The sequence below is a fragment of the Pholis gunnellus genome, assembly GCF_910591455.1.
Source record: "Pholis gunnellus genome assembly, chromosome: 19".
Lineage (NCBI taxonomy): Eukaryota > Metazoa > Chordata > Actinopteri > Perciformes > Pholidae > Pholis > Pholis gunnellus.
In genome coordinates, this window is record NC_136546.1 from 1,257,424 (window position 1) to 1,277,189 (window position 19,766).

General features: G+C 41.2%; 1 protein-coding gene across 1 annotated transcript; it reads left to right on the forward strand.

Moving 5' to 3' along the window:
- Positions 1 to 434: 434 nt before the first annotated feature.
- Positions 435 to 19,016, forward strand: tshr (thyroid stimulating hormone receptor; the record flags this gene model as incomplete). Its single annotated transcript, XM_079179968.1, has 10 exons — positions 435 to 607; positions 5,996 to 6,067; positions 7,001 to 7,075; positions 9,897 to 9,971; positions 10,530 to 10,604; positions 11,350 to 11,427; positions 12,070 to 12,138; positions 14,142 to 14,219; positions 16,943 to 17,131; positions 17,615 to 19,016. 10 exons carry the CDS (start codon positions 435 to 437, stop codon positions 19,014 to 19,016), a joined length of 2,286 nt encoding a protein of 761 aa, XP_079036094.1.
- Positions 19,017 to 19,766: the final 750 nt, after the last annotated feature.

The following is a 19,766-nucleotide window of genomic DNA, read 5'->3' on the forward strand; positions in this document are numbered from 1 at the left end:
CTATAGTAGCTACATAGTATAATATATAAATTGGGCATAATTGGACAAATATAACTATGCTATCCACTGTATAGAACTGAATGCAATAACACAAGACCAAAACTATTCTCGAGTCTAACACAAGAGTGCCTCAGAAGTCCACCCTCCCCTCAAGTTGTAGACCACCTCTAAACCCAGCACAGAACTGCAGCTGTCCGTCCTACAGCATCTCCACCTTCACAGCCTCACAGCAACTCCTGGGGCCCTGTCAAGAACTGAGCACACCACTGTCTCTACCTGAGGATTATACACCAAAAACAAACACCACAGAGCAGACTGCTTCACTTGCATTGATAAATACGTGTTGTTGTGGACATCAAGAAGACTGTGAAGAAAAAACAGAAGTCAGTCTGGGGATATTTGGAGCCGAAGCTGACAGCGAGCAGCCCTCCAGCATGCAGGTGATAACATGCGCGTTGTTTACGCTCGTCAGTCTCCCTATCAGCCCCGGAGCGTCGGAGGCTGACTCCTGCCCTGCTGTCTGCGAGTGCTCTGAGTGGAAGACTCACACAATCTCCTGCTTTGACATTGGTATTCTCCCCAGGTTTCCTGCAGGCACGGAGACACTGTAAGTAGGCGTACAAAAGGCATCTGCAAAAGTGATTCTGCTGCTTTTTGCATGCATTTTGAATGTAAAGTAAACCACGAGGAAAAATCATTATAACTTCTTGAATAGTGCTTCAAAGTGCCCCCAGAGGGACGGTGCGGCTGTCTGTGATGTTAAGTAGTTATTCCATTTTGAGGTATTATATTCAGCAGTATGTAGTAAGCTATGTTCCAACGGTGTCAGGGTGACTTGATACTGGATTTCATGTGGAATGTAGCCAATCTGAAATACATTAAAGGAACACTAAACTTTTGAATGATTTATAATTGGCTTTAATTATTGATTCATTCGAACCATATCATAAACAAAAAAACAACCATTATTCCACCAGTGGAACCATAATAAAAAATAAAAAAAAGACAACCTGCATTTTTCAGATATATAGTCTTTTTTTGTGGGTGTATTGGGTTTAATTGCAGTTTTTCATTTGCCTCTTTAATCATCATTACGGTTTACAGTACAATATCTAATATCACATTATCAATTGTCCCTAAATCTTGCAATTGTAGGTTAACTGTATTCAAGATATTTGAGGATGGAGGGAGAGACAGTATCAGAGAGAAAGAGAAGCAACCCAGAATGTCCACTTAGAAGATTTCACAGAAGACAGAACATTTCAGGGTCCTTACAGTGCCCGTACTGCAGGCATGCTCTGTGGACAAGAGACATTTCTGAAAAACAACAAACACACCTGCTCACATTTACTCATTCAGCTTCAACTTTGATGTTTGTTTATAGCCTATTGTTTCTTAATAGTATGCTAATTCACTCACAGCTAAGCTAGCATTGACACACACTATTTAGATAAAGGTCTCATCTTATTGTCCAGCAGACTACAATATACACCGCATAGCGAAGTACACCCAGTCCACTTTCCAGTAACCGTATATACTTTGATAGTATAATAATATTACTGCCAGCTAGGGACGCAACATGATTACTTTTATTAGTGATTTTCTGTTTCTGTTTTTTTCAAATAAATGCTTAAACTATAAAATGTCAGAAAATTGGGATCCCCATTACAGTTTGTGAGAGCCCATCATGGCACCTTCAAGCTGCTTATTTTGTCCGACAAACACCCAGAAATCTATATGATGCACAGTGTAAAGGGGAGAAAAGAGAAGTTTTATCCAAGGTTTACATCTTCGTTCACTTATGTACTAAGATGATAATCCAAAATAATAAAACCCTTGTCATCAGTGGAGAGGAGGCTATGTGTCTTATTAGCAGAGGGCAAATAAACCAACAGAAATATTTTTTTAATAATGATAACATACAGCTGATCTGTGTGCAATCTGTCGTCTTGTTATCCTGGGATCCAACATGATGTAATAAGTCAGGGTCACCTCTGAAAAATGTAGCAGGGCTTTTACGCTTCCTAATTTGCTTAAGTACAGGGCAGAAATGATGCAACAAAGAGCGACCAGTTTGCCATGGCCTTGAGTGATGGAAACACATGCCCTTCAGAAGGACTCCGAGCCATGTGTGGAAACACACAACTGGAGGGTATTTCCATTTAAATCAGCATTCTGTACTGTTACATTGTATTAGCTGAACTTTTAATGAAGTTGTTGTGAAAATAACCAGTTTGATACTCTCCCTTACTGTTCCACTTACACAACATTCCTCAAAAGCACTGATCTAGGGCTCACTAATAAACATCCCTCCATCCTTCAATCCCAAACATCACTTTGCATCGCCTCCAACAGCACCGATCACATAAAATTATCTCCTGATCACTGCCCCAATTCACTTGACCACGTGCCCCGATGTCCCCTACGATTTCCTCACATTCCTGCCCAAAGTTTACCCAGAACCCTCCAGGAGGATAGAGACATGAAAGCATGCCACTAAGTACGGGATTGTTAACCCTTCTGATGAGAGAAATAAGCCCAAAATAGACTGTGTATTGAGCGGGATGTCCTAGCAGATGAGGCGTGAGTGAGTTTGATTTTGTCGTACACTACACACACTGAGGAACGAACGGCCCTGCTGCCCTGGTCAGGCCTGTGCAGTCCAGCCCTACTAACTCCAGCTAGGCCAAGATTTTAGCCACGGACTATGCTTAGAAAGTCACTTGACTTTGTTTCGTTGGGGTCAAAATTCTACTCAAAAATCACATGATAGGAACCTTGTCTTTGGGTCAACTAATTCAAATAGATCGATACCCCTCTCATTATCAATCTTCTCATCTAACTCTCTGTCAAAAAGCAAATAAGAGAAATATATTCCTTTTCCAACTTTTTTTCAACATTGGTGGAGGTTTGTGCTGTACCCCTGCTTCATCAATGAAAGAGTCTGGTTAAAAATAATTTTGTGGAGGAATATGTTCCAGCAAAGCAGACGCCTGTGCGTGTCTGTGTGTGAGTATGCATGTGTGGATACTTAGAGATTGGAGTCCTTTGTGTGTGTGGAGGTTAGTGCATGTGTCACTGGGAGGCAGAGAGGTGGAAAGGCAAGCACAGACATGCTTAAAAGCCTGCCTAGCGTGAGTCCTGACTGCGTCTGGACGATGCATTCAAATACAATATTTACCTTTAACAGCACATTTCTCAAACACCCGGGGAGAACCAGTTGAGAATAATTAAGAGGAAAAAAAGACTTCAAGGGAAAAGGGAAAAAAAAAACGCAGCAGTTTCAGTCTTTGAAAAACCTCAGAATTTTTGGATTGGAGTTCAAACATGTGATAACTCGTTATATTCGATGTCCCTCGACCTCTCATCTAATAACATTGACTGAAGGAGTGAAAATGCTGTTTCCTGAATGGTAACAGATGAGCACTGGGATTAATTGTAAAATGAGAAGTGGCACGTTGATCATGATGAGCTGAGATTACTGGAAATACTGACAGTTCCCCAGCTATTAATTTGTACCAATGGATCGTGCAATGGAAATTGTTACTGTTACTTCTGTAGTAGTTACCTCACGGAATTAGGAGGCGACTCATTTTGTATTTTATACAACCTAGAATAAAACTAATTTAAAAGGTAATCACTGTCCAGCACCACCAACAACTTAGTTTTATCTTGCTATTGTACACTCAGAACACACAAGATTAGAACAGAAAAATGAAGTAAAAAGGTAACTGTGTGTTGCATATCCAAGCGTTCTGACTGAGAGGACAGTACGGATTATGTTTTGGGGAATTATCTTTTAGAAAGCATTTCTACATGAGTTTACATTGAATCACACTGGAGGTTGAATGTGCAGCCGAGTATGTAACTGACCCTCTCTAACAGTCCCCATAGACCATTACACATCAGGAGAGGGAGCCCATAGTAAACACAGCTATGCTGTCAATCCAACGCTGGCAATATTATGAATTGTATGGCTTCTCCCCACTTCAAACTCAATTCCCATCCTGTGTGTTTTCTCGAGTTTCTATCGAAAATGAGAAGTTGGGGGAGTAATTTTCTCCTCAAGCCTCCGAGATGGGCTCATTGGTCTTCTGCCCGCGCTCCTGGGAGAAAATGCATGCCGTTATTTGGGTTTGAGCGCGGTGGTGAAACGGCGCGGCTCTGACAGGGGTGTTTGGTATCAGGGTCTGCTCTGTGTCCCACTGTTTGTTTGAGTTTGTCAGAGCGCGTGCAGCGTGCTGTGCTCCCGTGTCTACTGACTGACTAAACCCCCACCCCATGAGAACCTAATTCAGACCCATGGGCCAGATCTCAGGCTTTGAATTAGTCTATTGTTCCCATGATCAACCAAAGGTGCGTGAAGATGCTCGCTTTGGCTGAGTCACTTTTTATACCTGTTTCCAAATGGTTGCACACACTGTTGCCAGTTGAGACAGGATGCAGTGGAACTAACTCTGAATGTGCATCGTCCTTCAGGCTGGCTCTGGAGAAACAACATGACATCAACACATGTGGCTACCATCCTTATCTCTTTCCTCTATTACTATGTTGTGATTCCCAAATCCACCACAACAGCATCTGCTGCAAGATCACAGGAAAGAAATAACACATTTTGACTGGCTATGTAAAAGTGCCAACAATATAGACTACTTTTTAAGTTTTTGGGAGAAGACCTTATTTGATTGCCAGGAGTCAGATAAGAAGATTTTTGTATGTTAAATATAAATCTACAGCTAGCAGCTGTTTTTTTTAACCTTTCGATAGAGCCAGGCTAGCTGTTTCCCCCTGCTTTTAGCCTTTATGCTAAGCAAAGCCAACCATCTCTTGGCTATAGCTTTATAGGCTATTTACAGTACAGATAAGGGTGTAACATGTATCTTCTCATCTGATTGTAAGCAACAATTGAAAAAGTGTAATTCCTAAAATGTCAAATTATTTCTCTGAGATTTTTTTTCCAATTTTGAACAATTTCTCCTTTTACTCAAAAATAGCAAAAAGCTAAACAGTTTGATTTGTGGATACAATATAGGAGTATAGACGAGATTGTAAATATTTTCTGTCTCAGTACATAGCTCTCACAGTGTATCTGTAACACTGAGTACTAATTTATCCTGAACAATGTGTAACTTTGTATCCCACACTTAGGTCCTAACCTTTTCTGAAACATTGTTCTAAACAGACCCAGACATTGTTTAATTTGGCTGCCAGCTCAGGTCCAGTCACATCCAAGTTTTAGTTTTTTCCCATGTTCCTAAAGGGGAGTCTGTTTTAACATGTGCTTAAAAAAAACAACTTTCATCTGATTCTGAAATGTATCAGTGTTGGGCTTTTATCTGTCTTTCCTTTTTTTCTCCTCTCTTACCTTTAGATCTCCTCTTGTTGAGAGTTATTGGAAAATTGTAAAGACAAAAATGATTGATTTGAAATTTACATTTTGAAAACAGAATCCTTTGAAACTGAAGGAAAATGCTAGTCTTGCTCTGTACCACACTAACAAAAAGCACCTATCTGCACTTCTAGATCACCTTCTGACACCTCACTCATATCTACTTTGTACAAAAAGTGTAAAAACAAGAAGGTATGGGGCTGACTATTTCTTGCCATGCAACAGAGTCCAAGAAGAGCTGCTGACCAGGAAGTAGTCTAGCATATTACCCACCGTAAAACCACAATATGTTGCTATCACACTTTTTTTAGCAGATAAAAACATGTGTCAATTACGGTACGGGTGAGCACATTTTGTTACCTTTGGACAAACCAGCTGTTTCCAGTTAAGCTATGCTAACCATCTGCTGACTCTAGTTAGCTACATATTTAGCCCACCTTACAGATGTGAGTTGCCTTCTCATCTAACTCTGCAAGAAAGCAAAGAAGCGTATTTGCCAAGATATCTAGTAAATGTCAAAGAACACCTTGCTAATTGCCATTAGAAGACATTGAGAGTAAAATGTGTTTGTGACTACTAAAATGTCCATCTTTATTTTCCAACCAGATGGCTTTTCGAGACCCGTCTGTCATCGGTGCCAAAAGACGCCTTTGCCAACATGGTCAACATCTCCAGGATGTGAGTGCCAATTTATTCAGAGGAATTATTCCATTCAAGGCTCGTACACTTTTTATTAACTGCTATTCAAACACAAACCCTTTACAGTCGTTCTCATCCACCTGTTGCCTTTCAACTGCTCTGCTTAAAAAGTGAGAACCTACCCCGGTTCCAAACTGCCCACCCTTTTCCTCTCTGTCTCCCACCCAAGCAGATGATATGCTCTCTGGTTAGCATCACTGCTGGCTCCTAATCACAGCTGGAAGCGCTAATGCGTTCCTTCAATAGGAATGTTGGTCCTTCAACCGCAGCGGGGCTTAGCCATTGACTAGGTATTCCACAGCGTTTTGGGTGTGTGGTGATTTTAGATTCCCAGTAGAGATGTGTAGAGTTAAAATACACACTTGATCCCCAGCCACTGAGTCCGACATTTGCGTCCAAGTCATGCATGAAGGAAGACGGAGGTGGATGAGAAGTTTTCTGTTAGCAGCAAGGAGTGCTCTCTATCCAGATAATATGACTGCATGGTAGATTTAGTCAGACTATAAATAATATAAGTAAAGAGAACATACGTTGTGTTTTCATCTAGTGATTGTTCAGGATGATCGAGTGCTAAATTCATGGTTTATTTAAAGAGCATTCTTGTTACCAAGTAATAACAAATTGGAGCAGAGTGATGATTGGGTAATGTATATGTGAGGTGCATACCTGTAAAATTACCCGTGACTTTGGAGGCTTTAGGCCAGGTGGGTTGATAAATTCAGGAAAGAGTTGCAGGCTTTAGGATCATTTTGAGAGCCACACACTAACTCTTTTTTTTAAAAGCATGTCTTATATTTCACAGTACCTTCATTCTTTCAAGTTAAACAGATGGTTAGAAAACATCATTATTTTGATACTATCAAAGGCAATTTGCACTTCAGATTTGGTATAAACTCTGTGTATTTCTTTTAGATATTTATCAGTGGACGTGATGCTGCAGAGGCTGGAGAGGCATTCGTTCTACAGCCTGAAGAAAATCACCCATATGTGAGTAACTAAAGGAAAATGGCACTCTCTTTATTGATCCATTTGCTCTCTGGAGACAAAAATGCTTAATTCTGAACCTTGCCGGCAGCAAATGGAAGAAAGGAAGAAACACATTAGAAGCTTATTTCTCCCTGCACACCACTTACTGCTCCTCATCAGAGCAGTTTTACCTCACTCCCACTTGAAGAAATTGACAAAAAAATACCGTTGTGGGAATCACTGCATGCAAATTAGATGCGAAACAATTCAATTTGGTGAAATATCTTATTATCTGATCCATTATTTCTGATCCTGGTCTAAACAGACATATCAGAATAAGCATGTTAGGAGCAGAGAGGCTGAACAACAGCCAGTATGTGGGTCCTCTCCTTGTCTTCTTCATCGTGTTAAAGCAGCTCAGGGGGAAAAGTCTTGGAGTGCACTCTATTCTCAATTATGGGATAAAGATTTATGTCTTGGTCTCAGGGTGGACCACACACTTTCTAGCAGAACACCTCCTAGCGCTACATATATTACTGCAAGACTTCCTGCCTATGTGAATGATTTGTTCCAAGTTACAGTATCTTTGTAACACAGCAGTTTGTGTGTTTCCACTTTTCAATTACTGTATAAAATATGTGCACGTGTAGCCATTTGAGACAGTAGCTACAGAGATTCATTGGACATGACTTGGTTTATCACGTGGCTGTCCTTTTTATCTTAATTACCCTTCCCTTTTGTCTTTCTTTATTAATGTCTGAATTCCAGACATCAAAACACAGACAGAAACAATAATTCAAACTGCGAGCTGAGGGTTGAATCCGTGTTCTGGGGGTGTATTTTGGATCTCCGGGGCCTATTTGCCACTGATTGGTGTGGTGTAGTGCAATACATCAGATAATGGCATCTCTCTCAGGTTTCCTTCAGGGTCAGACACAAATTAATGCTCCGCTTCCTGTTGGCTGCTCGAGGCCGACAGCAGCTGTGGATCCAAGACTGCAGTCGAAGCAGAGAATTCAGAGGGGGCTGGGTGAAGTTTGTTTCATGCCACCAACAAGAGAAACCACCGATGTCAAGAATTATTGCTTTTTACTGACACAGTAAATAGATGAATCTCAGTTTTGATCATCTGTTGGCAAGTGATGTGAATGTCATGATGTTCAACCTGTAAAAAAAGTTCATTAAAGCATCAACATTTTTGGTCATTTGTGCTTAAAAAACGGTCACAAAGGAAAGTAGGTATTTATCTTTCCAGCAGCAACATCAGCATGTTTGTCTGGGTCATCCACAGGAAATAAAGTGGGTAGTTAAAGCTGCATTGATCCAATTAATATGTGTCAATGTAAATGTAGTTACAAATCATTAGCCGACTCAGCAGCTTCCCTCAGCTCTACGGAACTTAATAGTGTCTCTGAGCAGATTGTTTAGGTTTTACAGGCTGCAGCTTAATCTCATCATTCTCATAACCCTCATTTCCAGCAGCAGAAGATCCAGCTCTGATAAACACACGGTATGCTACCTGCTCAACACCTAACAGCAGACAAGGACAGTTAGCGACTGGCTGGTGAACAGAGTGGAGCATAGCAGCTAAAGAGCCAGCTCTTCCTCAGGAGTTGGTGGAGACAAAGAACAGATAAAAGGAGAGAAAATATTGGACTTACATTTGTCTGCTATCCAGAAACACAACTCCAAGTAAATGCTAACGTTACCCCATGTCTGCTGGATGACTACATAGTCAACAGTTTGCTAATACGTTCACCTTAACACCTTTATGAGGATATAATATGTCATTGTTATTTGCCCCCAAGTGGCCAAACAACCAATAAATGTTGCTTTAACATGACCACATCGATATCATGTAGAAATGATGACCGCTGCACTGACAAAAAACTAGAAGAGGCTCTTCATATACAAAGAGGATACATTATGTGACAATGTGTGAAAAACATTAACTTAAAGTGAACAATTCAGTCATTAGAGCATCATTGGCCCAATTAAATGATCGAATCATTGATATATGAAATGATTGTGTTCTTTTCTTGAATACGTTTTTGTGCAGGCTGTTTTCTCACGGTATGTGATGATGGTACCGTTTAACTTGGCAACATGAACCTGATTCTACTTTTTAGAAAGGCTGGATTCAAGAGTGCAAACCTTGTCACACATGACCAGCCAAAGGCACCAAAGAAAAGACCACCCACAGAAACCAACTTTATCAATGGAGAATTCAAGTGAAAGGAAATAGAATTGACAACACACTGTGTGATTGACCCTCTGGAGTTCAAAGGGTTGTGACCAAGATTCAAACTCTTCAGCTCACCTCTTTGTCTCAGCTGTTGGAGACTGCTTGACAGACTGGGACACGGTTATTTTCACTGATAAACTGCTCTCAGATATTTCAGTGTAGCTTTAGTATTTTAACACCACCAGTGGGAAGATCAAGCTCTCCCACTCAGTGACTTCCATTGACCTGACCCTGTCTGTCTGCTGGGCTGAGTGTGGGGTGCCAGGTGTGTGTGAAGAAGGGCCAGGACACATGTTCCACAGCACCACATGGCTTCACACGGCAGAGAGAGAGGTGTTGGGTCCAGCCCAGGGCGGACCAGAGTAAACACGCTAATTAAACACTAATTGGACTCTACTTCCGGCCCTGGCTGTCTGCACCGACTTTCCCCTCTCTTGCACACTGGCATGCACCTCGTTCTGTTCTCTCAGCAAGTTGTTAGTGTGTGTTTCTGAATGTGTCCAAATAATTTCCTTAGTACTTACTTATGCTCTGAGTGACTTTGTTTTTATGTGTAAGTGCATTTTGAAGACATTTGTTTCTTGTCTGGTCTTTTAGAGAGATACGTAATGCCAAAAGTCTGACCTACATTGACCCAGAAGCCTTTAAAAATCTCCCAAACCTCAAATACTTGTGAGTATTTTTCATTGCATGTTTTTTTATTTGAACTTGTACTGTTTTTGTCATTGACTCCTTCATATTGACAACATTATGGTAATCCAAAAAGACGTGCTGTATATATTTAAAATACTTACGTCTGGCAATGATTTAGACATTGTGATCTATTCGTAACATTGTGTGTACCAGTATGGGCAAGAGTGAGTCATGCTTCATTTGAGTTTAATGCAGTGGTACAGGTCCAGTTCAGAGTGAATGCACACTCTTAACTTTTTAGAAAAATGTTAAAGACTCATGATGACTTATAAGTCCTGTATGAACCCCTGGCTTGGAACCAGACTACTGGTCTACTTGGTGTCACACATGACTGTGCCAGTAAATGAATTGGGCTGGTTATTATTAAACTATATGTTTTGAAACCAAACTCAGATCTTAAGGAATATGTTTGTAATAGAAATGCTCATTACACTTTTGCATTAGGCTGTTATAATGTACCTTTTCTCCTTATAGGAGCTTGTAGTCTCTGTTGTGTCTACTGTATGTCCTCACTGTTTCTATCCTCTTGCTATTCAGGGGAATTTTCAATACCGGCCTCTCTTTCTTCCCTGACTTGAGCCACATCCACTCTAATGACATGAACTTCATACTGTAAGTTGGTATACCTTTACCACTTTCAAACTTAACACACTAGTTAAAACTGCTACGTGTGGAATTTTAATGTCAGCAATTAATTGCCACTAATGCCATAACTATCATAAACCAACAAGACTGTCACACTATACTTTATACTACTTTAAGAATGTCAAAAGGAATAAAGTATGAAATCACCTCTTCGATGCTTACCATCTGTTGTATTCCATGTAAGACGGAGGGGCAGGAAGCAACATTAATGTTTGGAACATAACATTGTCGGGATTATGGGAAATGTGGTCTCAATTTTGAGAAATGCCACTACTAACAAGACCACTTCCCTTCAAGAATTAGATTGAGTGTTGTATACAAAATGTCACATAATGGGCCTTTTACACAGAATAACACCGCCACTATCTCTGAAACCCATTATTTTCAACAACTTGCCAAGGCGACTCTTCGTGCTGCGGCGCGTCCTGTGTGATGGGCCCTATAGATGAGTTTATGCTTTCTGCATCTGAGCATCTTTGTTGTCAATAAGTATCTGCCTTTCCATATATAGCCCTCTGAATGTCTACACAAAATGAGCATCTATACTCACTCACACCCAATCCATCTAATTTAACTTTCCTACTGAGACATAATACTTGAGAATACATTAATCAATTACATCCCTCCCTGTGCCACTTTCCAGCGTAAGGTATTTCTTATTCTATTATTAACACAACTTAATTTCCTCTCCATTCGGTGTCTTCCTTTGCAGGGAGGTTGTTGATCATCCCTTCATCACAGAGATTCCAGCCAACTCATTCCGTGGCATCACAAGTGACGTGCTGACAGTGTAAGATACAGTATGTGCAGGAGCAACCACATGCAGATATGCACATGCATAAATGTACAGAAAAATAACTGCTTATCTTCATGCAATTACATGTATGTTTGTGTCATACACTTGTATACAAAATACACAAGGGGAATGTGAACTAGATCAAAACATGTAGTAAATACACAGTGAGTGTCCTTTATCCCTAAATCCAATCTAAACCCTAAAATAGCCACTAGAAGAAGTGTGGATTGGGCAAAATGACCTCATGTTTAAAAAGATGTCCTCACTCTGAACTCACTTTATCTTTTAAAGATAGAAAAAACAAGTACATAGACTCTGAAAACACAACAGGCAATCACATGTATGCGGTTAGGTTTGGGAGCGAGGAGGGAAGAGGGACTGCAATTTTATTCCACAAAATAGAATGTTACAGAAAATGTTGGGCTAAAAACCACAAAATTGCACAGACAGATGAAACCTCGCCACAGAATGTGAAATCAGCAGGTCCTACTTATCTCTGTCACTGCTGCGCAGAAATGGATGAGGCATCGACACATGGAAAATATTTTCATTCAGTAGATTGGTTATTAAATCTAAAGAGACATATTGTAATCAGTGCTATTATCTTGATATTACTGACTTCTGCTTTTGTTCCAGGATGCTGTATGGAAATGGCTTCAGAGAAATCCAACATCATGCCTTCAATGGAACCAAGCTAGATCAAGTGTAGGTATTTCATATTGGCATTTGACATTTAGGCAAATGAGAGTTAGATGAGAAGAAACCACTCATGTCGGTCCGCTAAATATGAGGCTACAGCCAGCAACCGCTTAATCCCGGCTCCTGCCATCCCGGCTGTGCCATCTGTGTGTGAATGGGTGCCAACGCTTAGATAGATCCTGATGGTGGTAGATGAATGAATGAATGTACAGTATGAATGGCTGTCAATGGGTGAATGACATGTAGTGTTAAAGGGATTTGAGTGATCGAGAGACTAGACGACTTAGTATAAATGTGCAGTGTGTGTGATTTGGTATTATTTAGTGTGTATGAGAACTTAGGTGGCCGACTCAAAAACATGAATGGTCCCCTCTAGAGCCGGTGTTTGTTTTGTCCCTTCTGGGCTACAGTAGAAACATGGCTGCCAGCTCAGTGAAGAGAACACGCTCTGTATGTAGATATAAACGGCTCATTGTAAGGTAACGAACAATTCTTATTTTAAGGTGATTATACACTAAAGAAAAGACACTTATTAATATTATATTCTATTTGTGCCAATAGATCCCCTAATGCTACACACTGTTCCTTTAAAGACTTGAAACAGGGGACACAGCTAGCCTGGCTCTGTCCAAAGTTAACGACATCCACCTACCAACAGCTCGAAAGCTGACTTAATAATACATGATATCTCATTTATTCCACACCTAAGTCTTACGACAATAACTTGTAGTGTTATTGGATGTCATGTGCAGGACTATTTCGGCTGTTTCCAGTTTTTATGCTGACATCAACGTTAAGTGACCTTCATATGAATCATACAGAGATGAGAGTGGTATCAATCTTCTCATCAAACTCTTCAATTCAAGAAAACTGAATAAGCATATTTCCCAAAATAATAAACTGTTCCTTTAATGTTGTTCAGCAGTTTCAGACACATACGAATGGACACGCTATTACACTGAATAATCAGAGCAGTGTCATGCTATTGTTACTTGTGTATTACATTAGTTATGTCTCAATGTATGATTCACTGTTTCAACAGCGTTTTTATGAAATTAAATTCTCAAGTCACATTTTTATTTTATTTTTTATATGTGACACCAGAATCAGTCGATTGAGAGGTCATACATTTCTCAGAAAAATGATTTTGCTCTGTATTTTGTCTGGATTAATTAAACCATTTCTGCATGGCACATCTGGCATATGTATCGCATTACCAAAAATGGCACCACAAAAGCAGCAGGATCACAGTAGCGTCTCTACAGGCCTTCTCATATGTACTCTAAAAGAGCCTAAGCCCAGCTCTTGAATAGAAAGCTGAAGTTCTCATACAAATATATTCTCATGAAAATATGTTTCCAAAAGTGTGAATCAGGAAGTCTGCATTAAAAGTTCAGTTTACAGTCACACTTGTATATTCAATAGCCTCAGTACCTTAAGAGAAAGTTAAGCAGTGCTTCCTTTTCTGCTCTTGACGCAACATGTTTTCTTTCTTCCTGTCACCCGCTGGTCCGGAATCCTGTTTATTCAGGATATGAGTTATTAATGATATCAATCTCCTCTTTTACAACACCTACACACATCCCGGGTCCATATAAGAGCCTAATTAAGCCATTGGTCAGTGACTTGTGAGTCTTTGCACACGGACGTTTGTGTTGGCGCCTGATCTGCTCAGAGGGGACAACTGATCCCAGCGCACCCTGACCAAGACAAACACACCCCTCACAGGTCTATTATCCTCATTAGATGTAAGGGATTCAGGGTGATGGTGTAGTGAGGGTGCAGTGTGTTTAAGGAGAACACCATCACACTGTCCAATTTAAATCAACAATGTATGTGAGGCCTTTTTCTGTAATGTTTCACCCCCGAAATAAGAAAAAATAAACAGAGAACTCTGCGGTGATGAGGCTTGGGGAAATATTATGCCATGCCTCGCCTTTGTCAGTCGGATTGAAATGAGAAGGATAGCTTTTCTACTAATAAACTTAAATTTGTGCTTTCCTGTCCAGAGACCTTCACAGGAATATGTATCTTACTAAGATGGATGACAAGGCTTTTGCGGGCACCATCAGCGGCCCCATGCTTCTGTAAGTATACCTGAAGTACCTGTTTGTAGTGACACATGTTCTTATCTCACATACAATAGAACTCATTTCCAAGAGGTGAGCCACAGTTACATCCATTTATGGGATGTTTTGTGATAAGTCTTTGGAGATTTCATCATCCTAGTGTTATTAGCATGTAAAATGACAATGACAATCCTAATCTGCTGTCTAAATATATTTATAAAAGGGTAAATTTACACACTCAAGCTAAACTAAAAGATATGACTGTGCTGTGATGAAACACATCAATGCTGGCATTAATATTGATATTTCTTACCAAGTTTATAAAAATCTGCATTTCATAGTTGAAAATGGCTCTATACAGTCTATGGTTTTAAATCAGCCCTCGGCTTGTAGAGCCAATTCTTAGTAGAAACGACTGTTTGGGACTAATCTACGTCATAAAACAGAAGAATGTTTACGCCCTCTGATCAAACCCCCTCCTCGCCTCTCCACACAGCGGTTATCATTTGAACTTTTTCAGTAACCACTGTGTAGCATTACAATCACAGCACAGCACAAGCCTGTTAACTCCTTTCTGCGAGCTGGACATTAACGCTATCAGGACATTACAAAGTCTGGTGAATCAATGTTAATGACAAGACTGTGTAAATGGAGCATTAAGTTGTTTCTTTTTTTCTCATTTAGCGGCTGGCTAGCTAGCCAGCTAACCTTACCTTGCTTATTCCACCCTGTTTTCATGCTAACGTTACTGAGCTGACTACTTTCTTTTTAAAAATTATACAAAGAGTGGACTTAGGCTCAGACCTGGGCGGAAGTGACAATTTAAATTGATACATTTGTTAAATTGGATCTTAGTGGATGGTTTTGGTTACACACTTCTGTGCTTAGCGTACTTAAAAGCTCTCAAACGAAGAAAACCAAATCAAATGTTGAACTCATAAGCAATAAAACACCGTTGCTCAGTACAATACACGCAGGGGTTGTACCGCTACAGCTTACTTGGTCTGGTATGACCACTAATTAAGGAAAGCTAAGGTTGGCTGATGTTAAACATTTTGGTTTACATAAAGCAACCCATTTTAAAAACTCATATCAATTAATAAATGATAGGCCTAGTTTGGTAATTTCATTATTCACACCATGTCAAGATAGATTTTAACAATTTCCTCGTTCATAATGTGCAAACCGGATGAGACATGTCTGCGAAATGGATAGCAAATAGTAAAATCATTCCCCCACAGCTGTGTCTTTGACCAGGAAATCTGAAACGCATTGTGTGCAAGCGCGGGAGGGAGAAACTTCCGACGTTTCTCTGATACTGTCATTGTTTTTGCCATTCTCTAGGTTTTTCAAGCTGAATCTCCATTTTAAAAGTGTTTGATTGCCAGAACCCTTTACCACGGCTATCTAGTTGCTGTTATGGCTCTGATCTAGCCATGAAGTGTCTGGGTAGCTAAATGGGGTTCGTGTGCAGGTCTTCCTCCTCTGTTCCACTGAGGAACATGTCCTGAGTGAGGTCACTTTCATGAGGTCATGAGTTAAACATCTGGGAATGACAAAATCAGACTGACACTAAGAGTCTGTGCTGCTTTTTTAATTAATTTTCTACAGCCTTACACAATGTGTCCCATGAGAGGAAAAACGAGCAACGGGCAGAGAAGTGGGGAGAGCAACTGGGGCTAAAAAAGAACAATTGGGCTCTTAGTGAATATGAAATACCTTGGGTTGTGTTTCTTTTATTTAATTACATTAATAAGCATAATGACTTAAAGGTTTAATGGCTCAGAAATTAAAGAAAGCGAGAGAAAATGTGGCCTCTACTTGGCCCCTGGAAGGGGGAGAGTGTCCGGTGCTGAGTAGAATGGCCTGATAACAGGATCACACAGGATGTTAGTGAGATCGTCCATCCCCTGCATGTCTCCGTCCCGATGAGGTTGAGCTGGCTTTGACATGACGGCAGAGCGCAAGAAATACCACATGTAATAGTTTAAAGATGATGAAGGACAAAGGAGCTCACTCTAGGAACCAGATGGAGGGTGTTGATTAATCCACCTATGAGATCTCTGGTGTTATCATGTCTGGCTCCTCTGTAGATTTGTTGGTAGTATGTTTATTACAGATTCTGGAAAGGTACTGTGTAGCAGAAGAAAGTTTTCTATTCAATGTTGTTTTTTAGCAGCATCAAGTGCATTCTTACAGGATGGGATTATTCTGAAAATTGTACGTTATCACATGTATCAAGGACGTATAGCTTAGCCCCATTTGTGACCTCAGCACTCAATATTTCAGTCATTGATAAACATTTGGGGACAAGTCCCCCAGATGTCTTATGTCTGCCTGGAAAGACAAAATGGAGCAAAATCAGCATTTAAATCCAATATTTCCATAGACTACACACTGACCACTGCCATGGCCCGTGCAGAGGACTTATAGTATGGTTCCAATGAAAAAGAAGAGCAATATATTGGATTTCATTGTGTTGTTAATTTTGACCCATGCACACATTGCATCATTCCTGGCGAAAAAATCCCGCATTTGGGAAATCAATAAAAACCTTTGAAGAACCCTGCATGGGGTTGGGATGTTGCCAGGAACAGTCCCATGCTTTGGAGGGGACTATGGGGCCCCCTCCACTTTCCTTTCATGACCACTCTGCCATTATTAGAGCCACCAACAAAAATCTATGTTCATGCACCTAATTGTATCTTCTTAAATTCTTTCATTTCCTTTCTGTCTTAAAGAGACGTGTCCCTAACAGGGATCACTTCCCTGCCGACCACCGGTGTTGATTCTCTCCGGGAGCTGAAGGCGCGAGATGCCTGGGCCCTCAAGAAACTGCCGCCAATCAAAACCTTCAAGCACCTCACCATCGCCAACCTCACCTACCCCAGCCACTGCTGCGGCTTCAAAAACCTAAAAAAAAAACGAAGGTGAGCGTTCGTCAATTCTTCTAATTTTGCATTCTAGGAATGTACTGTACTTAGAAGAGTCAGAAAAGTAAAGTTGAGGCACCACAAGAAGTGTGTCCATAGTGTTTGAAAGACAAACAGCGTCAAATACAATGTTCTTGTGTTTTTGTGTATTTGGATTATCTACCATAGTGAGTGGGGCAGCTGCAGTTGTACAGTGTGGATCTTGGTAGGGATTGAATTAACTCTCTGACGTGTTTATCTATAACTTCTTAAAGTGTTGCCATAATTAATGCCATCATTGCTGTTATTGTAGGAAAAAGGTTGAGCCAGACTAATAACGACATTCAAAACAGGAACCACTTTTCCTCAACTGGATATAGAAATGAAATTATGTGATTTGACGCTTGAGTGTGAGTGAGAATTGAAGCCAGGCCTCTTTATTTTTGCCTAAATTAGGACCACAGTATTACTTTATAAACTCAAACTGTATGTGTTTTTCAGCTTTGTAGAGTACCTTATCTGTAACTTGACTGCCTTCTACGACCAGCATCAAAAGCGCTCTGTGGGGCCCGTTGGCATGCCTTCCCTCCAAGGGGACGTTGTGGAGGAAACAATCCCAGACCAGGATCCAAATGGCGGAAGCCACAGAGAGTCCCAAGACTGGAGGAGAGGTGACTTCCATGGAAGCCTCCACTACCACGCCTATTTTGGGGGCCAGCCAGATGAGGATGTGGGTTTCGGAGAGACCCTCAAGAACCCCCAGGAGGACACCAGCCAAGACTTTAACAGTCGTTACGATTATGTGGTGTGTGAGGAGGGAGAGGAGGTGGCATGTGCACCAGTGCCTGATGAGTTCAATCCTTGTGAGGACATAATGGGTTTTGGCTTCCTGCGAGTGTCTGTGTGGTTTGTGAGTATGCTGGCTGTTCTGGGAAATGTGGTGGTGCTCCTGGTGCTGCTCACCAGCCACTACAAGCTCTCAGTCTCCCGCTTCCTCATGTGTCACCTGGCCTTTGCAGATCTGTGCATGGGAATTTATCTGCTGCTTATCGCCTCTGTAGATCTCCACACACGAGCCGAGTACTTCAACCATGCCATAGACTGGCAGACGGGCCCTGGCTGTGGACTTGCAGGGTTTTTTACGGTCTTCGCAAGCGAGCTGTCTGTCTACACCTTGACGGTGATCACTCTGGAGAGGTGGTACGCTATCACCTTTGCTATGCGGCTGGATCGTAAGCTGCGTCTGCACCATGCGGCAGCCGTGATGCTAGGCGGCTGGATCTTCTGCCTCCTACTGGCCCTGCTCCCACTGGTTGGGGTGAGCAGTTACCAGAAGGTCAGCATCTGTCTCCCGATGGACACCCAGTCCACAGTGGCTCAGGTCTACATCTTGTCAGTGCTGGTCCTCAACATCCTGGCCTTTCTTGTTATCTGTGCTTGCTACTTCAAGATCTACTGCGCAGTGCATAACCCTCACTACCGTTCTGGATCCAAGGATACCAACATCGCCAAGCGCATGGCTGTCCTCATCTTTACTGACTTCTTGTGTATGGCGCCTATCTCCTTCTACGCCATGTCAGCCGCGCTGGACCGTCCGCTCATCACCGTCTCCAACTCCAAGATTTTATTAGTGCTCTTCTACCCGCTCAATTCATGTGCCAACCCGTTCCTGTACGCCATCTTCACGAAAGCCTTCATGGGGGACGTATTCATCCTCCTCAGTAAGGTGGGCCTTTGTCAGCAGCGAGCACAGCTGTTCAGAGGCCAGACGGTCTCGTCAAAGGGCAGCAGCGGGACATCTCAGAACCGTAAAGACAAGGATAAGGTTAAGAAAGTTGGAAACGGGGGCCAGGAAGAAGTACCCATCCACCTGAAGAAGTGCTCCGGACAAACCGACCACTAAGCAGTCTGCCCGCTGACAAGTTCTGAAGAGAGCCAGAGCCTGAACACGTGAGCCAAACACCAGCTCAAGGTAGTAATGCAGGGCAGGTTCCGGTGGGAAAGGAGAGGCCTCGATGTGTTTGTGGACAGATCTGTTTGGATATTTAACAGAAAGATCTAGTATTCTGTATCTGCTTCAGCTTGCAGGCCAAGTCCAGCTGTTTTCACAATTTTGGCTGTGATGATTTTACAGTTCCAGTTGTTGGAGAATATCAAATGTCAATGAAATGTGAGCCCGACTTCATCTCACTTATAGTCCTTTGTATTTGGAGGGACAGACTGGAAAAGAACAGTAAAGAAAAATGATCTTTCTTCTTATTATTGTCTTTAAAAATAGTAAAGATAAGAACTCAAACATACTTATAACTATGAATACAATATTTTTTTCAGTACCTGTAATTTAGTTGAGATTTTGTTTAATTTCAAATTATCCCTGCACAGTCTAGCATTGATATACAAGGAATTATAACAGATTTTGAAAAATTAATTTTCCTGTGATAAAATTTTCTGAGGCACCCTATTAATACTTGGTAATTGTATTCAAGGACAGACTGCTGGCTCAGTGCTGTCCACAGTGGAAACTTTATCCAGAAAATGTAAAAAACACTGCATTTGCTATTGTCATATAAATACCTCTATATATAATGTAAGTACACAATAGTGTTTGGTGATTTATGGATAAAAACAGGACAACTGCAGCCTGAACATACTG